The 9,366-nt window shown below is 41.6% G+C and overlaps 1 protein-coding gene and 1 non-coding gene across 2 annotated transcripts; one reads left to right on the forward strand and one right to left on the reverse strand.

Moving 5' to 3' along the window:
- Positions 1–458: 458 nt before the first annotated feature.
- Positions 459–2,660, forward strand: LOC140877749 (uncharacterized). Its single transcript, XM_073281324.1, has 3 exons — positions 459–596; positions 687–1,067; positions 1,407–2,660. Exons 1-3 carry the CDS (start codon positions 459–461, stop codon positions 2,658–2,660), a joined length of 1,773 nt encoding a protein of 590 aa, XP_073137425.1.
- LOC140885665 (small nucleolar RNA R71) lies at positions 945–1,051 on the reverse strand. The gene has a single exon (XR_012151084.1). It is a non-coding gene; the product is annotated as a small nucleolar RNA R71 (small nucleolar RNA).
- Positions 2,661–9,366: the final 6,706 nt, after the last annotated feature.

Raw genomic sequence — 9,366 nt, forward strand, 5'->3', positions numbered from 1 at the left:
TATCCTTGCTAGCTTTAATTGTTTTTGGTTGGAATTTGAGTTTTTATATTGTTTTTATTTTATTTTAGTTTATTAAATTATTCAGCCATTCTTCATAGGTTAAATATAGTTTAAATAATTTTATTTGGTATTTGTTAGTTAGTCCTGGTGGAACGATAACCTTTATTTTCTATCTATACTAAAACTTGACAGCCGTACACTTGCGGATTAATTCGTGCTGATATATTAAATTGGTGCATTGATATTTATACTATTTTTGAGTTTAAAGAAAAGCACGGTCAAGTTTTTGGCGCCGTTGCCGGGGACTAATTCTTAGCAATATCATAAGAGATTGTTTTACTGTAGTTTGGCCATTATTTTTGTTTATTTCAGTTCTGAAATTTTTTTTTAAAAAAAAATTCTTGCGCGAGCTTATATTTTTTTCTTATTTATTCTTGCAGGAATTTGTTTTATAGTGGATGCGAAGGAGTGAGGTGCAAGAACTTGCGCCTTTTGATCCAGAAATTGAAAGAACTTTTCATAGGAGGCGAAGAGAAACTCGAGAATCAATGGCAAAAGAAACTGAGGAGCCAGCTGCTAGACAGATGATGGACTACGTACATCCCATTGTTCTTGGCAATACGTCTAGCATCACAAAGCCAAGAGTTCAAGCTAATACTTTCTAGATCAAGCCAGCAATCATCCAGATGATTCAGACATCAGTGCAATTCGGAGGCTCTGCAACTGATGATCCTAATGCTCATATTGCGAATTTTCTGGAGCTTTGTGACACTTTTAAGAAAAATGGCGTTACTGACGACGCTATCAGATTACGTTTATTCCCATTTTCTTTATGTGATAAAGCTAAATCTTGGTTAAATTCTTTGCCTACAGGGTCAATAACTACTTGGGAGATGATGACAAAAGCTTTTCTATCCAAATATTTCCCACCCTCTAAGACTGCAAAAATGAGGAATGATATCACCAACTTTGTGCAGCATGATACTGAGACTTTATACGAGGCATGGGAGCGTTTCAAGGAGTTGTTGAGGAGATGCCCATACCATGGACTGCCTGTCTGGATTCAGGTACAAACATTTTATAATGGTTTATTTTCTGCTAATCGTTCCACAATCGATGCAGCTTTAGGAGGTACTATCATGAGAAAAACACTGGAAGAGGCATATGAACTACTGGAAGATATAGCATCACACACCTACCAGTGGTAGTCAGATAGGAATATTCCAAAGAGACCAGCTGGAGTTCATCAAATTGATGAGTTCACGGCTATTTCTGAACAGTTGGAAGCTCTGAACTAGAAAATAAATAGTATGAGTGTGACAGCAATGCAGGTTCAGACGATCACATGAAATCTATGTGGGGGGAATCATCATAGCACTGAGTGTCAAGTTGGGAATCCATTTCAGCCAGCTGAGAATGCAAATTATGTTGGAAACAGGCCACCGAACAACCCTTACTCGAATACCTACAATCCAGGATGGAAGAATCACCCAAACTTTTCATGGTCTAACCAAAATCAGAATCTGAATCAGCAGAATGTCGTGAGACCGCCACCTGGATATGCACAGCAAGACAAGAAACCGAGTTTGGAGGATTTGATGACCAATTTCATATCATCTACTGAGACTAGACCTCAAAATCAAGATGCTTCTATTAGGAATTTGGAGACTCAGTTGGGACAGTTGGCTAACATCATTGCTGGGAGAACTCAAGGAACTTTGCCAAGTGATACTGAAAAAAATCCTAAGGAGCAAGCGAAGGCTATAACACTCAGGAGTGGAAAAGAGATTGGATTAGAGACTGGCAAGGAGGACAAGAATGAACAAGAGAATGAGGAGAGCGAAAAAGGTAAGTACTCTATCACTACACCTAGCACACCACCGAAGCAAGTAAGTATCCCTCCCTCATTTCCTGCAGCATTGAAAAAGGCAAAGGTAGATGCTAGTTTTGCTAAGTTTCTTGAGGTTTTTAAGAAATTGCATATTAATATTCCATTTACTGATGCTTTACTTCAAATGCCTAGTTATGCTAAATTTTTGAAGGATATTTTATCAAATAAGAGGAAATTGGAGGAATATGAAACTGTGAATTTGACTAAAGAGTGCTCTGCAATTGTTCAAAATAAATTACCTCCAAAGTTAAAAGACCCAGGGAGTTTTTCCATACCTTGCACCATTGGTTCTATTTCATTTACTAAATTTTTATGCGATTTAGGTGCAAGCATTAATTTGATGCCTCTTTCTATTTTCAGGCGCTTGGGATTGGGTGAGCCAAAGCCTACCACAGTGTCTCTACAATTGGCGGATAGATCCATCACATATCCACGAGGAATTATCAAGGATGTTCTAGTCAAAGTGGATAAATTCATTTTTCCAGTGGATTTTCTTGTGTTAGACATGGAGGAAGACTTGGACATGCCATTGATTTTGGGACGACCGTTCTTAGCTACTGGGAAAGCACTTATTGATGTCCAAATGGGGAAGTTGATCCTCCGAGTGGGAGAGGATCAAGTCATTTTTAATGTTTTTAAAGCTTTAAAACACCCAGATGATGAGCACATGTGTTTTAGTATTGATGTTATTGATGCTTTGTCTGCTGAATTTTTGCGAGGTTCATATAAGGAATGTTTGGACGGATGTCTAGTGAATCCAAAAGGCTAGGATGAGCACGAAGAGGAGAAGAGTGAGATAATTGCATAGCTGAATGCTAATCCTCCTTAGAAACGACGTTCAAGTGGAAATCTTGGAGAGTTGGGGCAAAGAGATATCACGCCACCAATGCCATCGATTGAAGATCCACCAACTCTTGAGCTTAAACATTTACCTTCTCATCTTAATTATGCTTATTTAAATTCTGAAAATTCTTTGCCAGTGATTATTTCCTCATCTTTGACAGGCACAAATGAGGAAAAGCTCTTGAGGATCCTTAGAGAGCACAAGAAGGCATTTGGATGGAAGATAGCGGACATCAAGGGGATTAGTCCTTCAATTTGCATGCACAAAATTCTGATGGGGGAAAAATACAACCCCGTGGTACAGCCACAAAGACGCCTCAACCCAAAAATGCAAGAAGTTGTAAAAACTGAAGTTATCAAGCTATTGGACGCAGGTATTATCTATCCCATTTCTGATAGTTCGTGGGTAAGTCCAGTCCAATGTGTGCCCAAAAAGGGAGGTATGACTGTTGTTACTAATGAAAATAATGAACTGATTCCTACTAGAACAGTAACTGGATGGAGAGTGTGCATAGATTACAGGAGATTGAATGATGCTACACGTAAAGATCACTTTCCCTTTCCCTTTATTGATCAAATGGTAGAAAGACTGGCAGGATATGATTTTTATTGTTTTCTGGATGGTTATTCTGGGTATAATCAGATAGCAATTGCACCTGAGGACCAAGAGAAAGAAACTTTCACTTGTCCTTATGGCACCTTTGCATTTAGGAGAATGCCTTTCGGTTTATGTAATGCACCTGCAACTTTTCAACGATGCATGATGTCTATTTTTCATGATATGGTAGAGGATTTTTTAGAGATTTTTATGGATGATTTTTCAGTGTTTGGCTCATCATTTGATATCTGTCTAAATAATTTGGATCTTGTTTTGATGAGGTGTGAGGAGACTAATCTGGTGCTTAATTGGGAAAAATGTCACTTTATGGTTCAAGAAGGTATAGTCTTGGGACACAAAATATAAAGGTATTGAAGTGGACCGAGCAAAAATTCAGGTGATACAAGAATTACCTCCACCAGTATCAGTGAAGGGAGTTCGTAGTTTTCTAGGCCATGCTGGATTTTATCGTAGATTCATTAAGGATTTCTCTAAGATTTCTAAACCACTATCTAGTCTGTTAGCTAAAGATGCACATTTTGATTTTGATTCTGATTGTTTGTAGGCATTCAAAACGCTAAAGGAGAAGCTGTTCACAGCACCTATTTTGGTAGCACCGGATTGGGAACTGCCATTTGAGCTTATGTGTGATGCTAGTGACACAGGAAAAATGACTAAATCTCTTTTCAAAGGGAAGCCTGAGCGTAGTCAAAATCTGTTGGATTTGATCCATACAGATGTTTGCGGACCATTTAGTATCGGTACTAAATTTGGTCACACCTACTTCATTACCTTTACTGATGATTATTCTAGGTATGGGTATTTATATTTAATGAAATATAAGTCTGAATCATTTGAAAAGTTCAAAGAATTCAAGGTTGAAGTAAAAAACAAACTAGGTAGAAGTATTAAAGCACTTCGATCGGATCGAGGTGGAGAATACTTAAGTACCGAGTTTTTGAGCTATCTAAAAGAGAATGAGATTCTCTCTCAGTGGACTCCTCCTATGACACCTCAGCTGAATGGTGTCTCGGAGCGTCGCAATCGAACTTTGTTGGACATGGTTCGATCTATGATGAGCTTCACTGAGCTCCCTCCTTTGTTTTGGGGCTATGCACTTGAAATGGCGGTATTATTGTTGAACAATGTTCACACAAAAGCAGTGAATAAAACTCCATACGAGTTATGGAATGACAAAGCTCCTAAGTATTCGTACTTGAGGATTTGGGGATGTCCTGCTTACGTAAAGCAGACAGTGGGAGATAAGTTGGATAGTCGATCCACCTTATGTTATTTTGTAGGATATCCGAAGAATTCAATCGGATATTATTTCTATCATCCTACTGAAACAAAAGTGTTTGTTTCGAGGAATGCCACCTTCATTGAGAAGGAGTTCTTATTAGATAAGAAAGGCAAGATGATGGAACTTGAAGAAATTCGAGAAGAACCCGAGATACAAAATAACGACCACACACCTCAAGAACCTTCAACAGACACGCCTATATCTAGGAAATCCGAGAGGACTTCTAGACCTCCTATTCGATATGGTCTTCTTCTTGAAGGGGATCAAAGTGAACCCGACATTGGATGTGATTCAAGAAACTTCAAGAAAGCAATTTCTGATACGGATTCTAATTTATGGCTTGAAGCTATGCAGTCGGAAATAGACTCGATGCATACAAACCAAGTTTGGTCTTTAGTAGATCCTCCCGATGGAATTGTTCCAATAGGGTGTAAATGGATCTACAAGAGAAAACTTGGGCCTGATGGTAAGGTACTTACCTACAAGGCACGATTGGTAGCAAAAGGTTATACTCAAAGACAAGGAGTTGACTATGATGAAACCTTTTCACCAGTCGCAATGTTCAAGTCCATAAGAATCCTTATTGCCATAGCAGCATGGTGTGACTATGAGATATGACAAATGGATGTGAAGACTGCATTTCTTAATGGAAACATTAAGGAAGAAATCTATATGATGCAGCCCGAGGGATTCACATCCATGGGAAGCAAGCATAAGGTATGCAAGCTTCAGAGATCAATTTATGGTCTCAAACAAGCATCAAGAAGTTGGAACCAGAAATTTGATGAAACAATAAAGGACTTTGGTTTCATCAAAAACCCGGAGGAACCGTGCGTGTACAAGAAAGTAGTTAAGGATGCGGTGACGCTCTTAGTGTTTTATGTTGATGACATCCTACTCATTGGGAATGACGTAGGGATGTTGCAGTCAACAAAGATATAGTTATCAGGTAGATTCTCGATGAAGGATTTGGGTGAGGCATCCTATATTCTAGGGATACAGATCTATAGAGATAGATCTAAGAGAATGATAGGACTCACTCAAGCAACCTACATCGACACCATATTGGAAAGGTTTTCTATGGATGAGTCCAAGAGAGGACATCTACCTATGTGTCATGGAGTTTCTCTATCCAAGTCTATGTGTCCCAAAACTGACGAAGAGATAGAGAAAATGACACACATACCATATGCATCAGCCATAGGTAGTATTATGTATGGGATGATATCTACCAGACCGGATGTAGCCTTTGCTCTGAGTGTCACGAGCAGATATCAGGCCAACCCCAGTCAAATACATTGGAAAGCCGTGAAGGATATTCTTAAGTACTTGAGAAGGACTAAGAATATATTCATGGTTTATGGAGGAAGATAATTGAAATTGGAAGGCTATACCGACTCTAGCTTCCAAAGCGACGTGGATGACTCGAAGTCAACCTCTGGATTTGTATTCATGCTCAATGGTGGTGCTGTCTCTTGGAAGAGTTTCAAGCAAGACACCACAGCGGATGTGAAGACTGCCCCATGGATTTACATTCATTAATGACATTTTCTTTGTCTTTATTCATATTGTTATATTGTGATATACTATTGATGTTTTGATAAAGACCTTGAATGTAGTAGCCCGTACCCAAAATCAGTGATTTAGCGTTAATCAAATCATTAATCCTATTAAGTAAGAGTAAACATGATTAAGGGAACTCTTAATGGATTATCGGAGTCCGGAATTGGATTCAGAACACTTGAAAATGGTTTGAAGGTTGTCGAGTTCGGAGGCTCCGAAGTTAAGGATCGGACGGTCCGAAGTCAGGGTTCGGACGTTCCGAAGAGTGGTTCGGACGCTCCGATCTTGCTGCCGACAGTCGTCATGGATGATGTCATCATGCTGACATAAGCAATGACGTATTATTGGGATCGGACGATCCGAAGTTGAGATCGGACGCTCCGATCGTGTTTGGACGCTCCGAAGTCCAGTTCGGACGATCCGAACTCCGTCTATAAATAGGAGGGCCGAGATTCAGATTTAGACGCACCAATCACCTCTTCTCTCTCAATTTCTTAGCCTTCCAGCTCAGATCTAAGGAATTCTAGGCGTCCCGTGGGGAATCCGGAAGTGGCATAGCGATCCAGGCATCGTAGCGGAGCTGTGGCCTAGTTTTGAGGCACTCGACAGCGAAGGGCTAACGACGGACGAAGGTATAGCTTTTGCTTCCTAAAAATATTTAGGAGTATGCTTTAGCTTAGTTAAGGCTTTTAGAGCGCTATAATGATAGTAGTATCATTTGGCAGTGTAGAGCAGACGTGGACCTAGAGTTGGTAGAGTTTGCACTGATTTGAGGTACAGAAGTACTGTTCGAGATATCCTAATTGAGTATGCATGTATTATGTGATTGCATGGTTTATATGTCATTGATTCATGCTGCATTCATTTGCATACTGAGCTATCTCCTTCGAGATGTCTGTTAGTAGGGTTTTTCCCTATCCTGTTAGTGGTTGGACTTCCATTGATTTGGGTCCGGCATATCCACTGGTATTATGGTATGGGAGCCACCTCCTGAAGCGACGGCACATCGTGCTACATACCAAGGCCCGGTCTGTCTCTGTTATCTGATCCTTGACCTCGAGTTTATAGGGAGTTCACTTTGCATGCATATATACTCGTACTCTCGTACTGAGCATTTTATGCTCACGTCTCGTACTCTGTGTTTCTGGACACCCTATTCCATGGGGCAGGTTTGCGATTGGACGAGGCGGGTGGATCCAAGAGGGGCTAGGCAGTGGTTGGCCAGCTGGAGCTTCGTCTAGGTTTTATTTATGTTGTTTTGGGTTGATACAGCTATTCGATTTGGTTGTATAATATTTGGATAAATTACAGATTCCTTTCCTTGGGATTGTATTTGTTTATGTTTTCCGCAAGATTATTCTGATATCTGTTTAATTAAGTTAATTGCATGCCTAAGTTCTGTTTAGTAGGTGATCCAGGTAAGGGTCACTACATTTATGGTATCAGAGCATGCAAAAGTATTCTTGGGATTTAGTCTCATCATGAGGTATTTTTGTAGATGGCAAACTACGATGATGAGAGTAGCCACGGAAGTGGAGGCGGTCGTTGGGGCGATGCCGACTGAGAGCATCGTCGAGAACGGCGTCATCGTCATCATGACGACGAGCGTTTTACTGTGCGTTGATTCTTAGCTATGGGTCCTAAGCCCTTAGTTGGAAGTGAGTCTCCGAAGGATGCGGAGAATTGGTTAGACCGCATGGAGACGACTTTTCAGACTTTCCAATGCACCGAGGAGCAGAAGATGGAGACCATGGGTTATCTTTTGGATGGACGTGCGCGCAGGTGGTGGAGGATTACTTCTGCACCTTTGGTTTCGGCTAGAGGAGTGGCCACCTAGGCCGAGTTTCGTACAGCTTTCTATAAGATGTATTTCCCTCCTGCTCTCCGACAGGCAAAGGCAGGTGAACTTCTGAGTCTGCGACAGGGAGCCATGAACATCGAGGAATATCAGCAGAAGTTTTTCGATCTGTTATCTTATTGTCCGGAGATTGCTGACAGCTCCCATATGAAGTATAACATGTTCCTTCAGGGACTTAACCCTGAGATCCACGACCGTGTGGCAGTTGGCAACGATATGTCCTACGAGGGTTTGGTGAGCCGTTGTCACCAGGCGGAGGACAGTATTCGGCGGAACAGGTCTTTCTCTCAGTCGAGACCTGCTAGTTCTTTGGGTCCCCGTGCCCAATCTTTCAAGAAGTCTGGATCTACTTCTTCTTCTTCTGGCTCTGCTGGTGTTGTCCGTTTTGGTAGGAAGGACAAGCGTGATCACTGTGGGAAGAACCATCCATCCGATAAGTGCCGTAGAGCTTCTGGAGCTTGTTTTCGTTGCGGCGAGGTGGGTCACATCTGGAGGGATTGTCCACTATCTGGGGGAGGCGGTTCTGGTTCTGGTTTAGGATTTGGTTCTCAGGCCACCGTTCAGCAGAGGTCACAGGGACAGCCTGCTGGGAGTTCTCATTTGAGACCACGAGCTTCTGGCCAGGTGTTTGTCTTGAGGCATGATCAGGCAGTGGAGGAGAATGAGAAAGTCATCGCAGGTACATTTTTTCTTTATGGTATACCTGCTCTTGTATTTATTGACACTAGTGCATCTCATTCCTTCATTTCTGCACGTTTTGTTAAGAGGAATAAATTACCATGCATTGCACTAGACGTAGTGATGTCTGTTTCTACTCCGACGGGCCAATCTGCTTTGGCTAAGCGTCTAGTGATGGGTTGCCCTTTAGAGTTCGAAGGGAACATTCTGTTAGCGAATCTCATGGTCCTGGCGATGGACGACTTTGATTGCACTCTGGGAATAGATATATTGACTACCTATCGAGCTTCAGTGGACTGCTATCAGAGATTAGTACGCTTTCATCCAGAGGGGAGTGAGAGATGGTTTTTCTATGGAGAGGGAGCGCGACCCCCGATGCCTTTGGTATCAGCTTTGAGAGCCTGTCGAGCTCTAGAGTCTGGCGGGGAAGGCTACCTTATCTATGCAGTTGATTTGTCCGCTGAGAGCATTGGGATAGAGAGCATTCCGGTCGTGGATGAATTTTCAGATGTTTTTCCTGATGAGATTCCGGGTTTTCCTCCTGCTAGGAAAGTCGAGTTTGGCATAGAGTTGATGCCGGGTACTTCGCCTATTTATCGAGCACCGTATCGTCTGGCTCCATCAGAGATGCG

The sequence above is a fragment of the Henckelia pumila genome, chromosome 2 (assembly GCF_033568475.1).
Source record: "Henckelia pumila isolate YLH828 chromosome 2, ASM3356847v2, whole genome shotgun sequence".
Lineage (NCBI taxonomy): Eukaryota > Viridiplantae > Streptophyta > Magnoliopsida > Lamiales > Gesneriaceae > Henckelia > Henckelia pumila.

Coding starts and splice junctions, on each gene's coding strand:
- LOC140877749 (XM_073281324.1), top strand. CDS start 459: ATGCGAAGGAGTGAGGTGCAAGAACTTGCGCCTTTTGATCCAGAAATT. Junction 597..686: donor CTAGACAGATGATGGACTAC/GTACATCCCATT, acceptor GCAATCATCCAG/ATGATTCAGACATCAGTGCA. Junction 1,068..1,406: donor GACTGCCTGTCTGGATTCAG/GTACAAACATTT, acceptor AATCCATTTCAG/CCAGCTGAGAATGCAAATTA.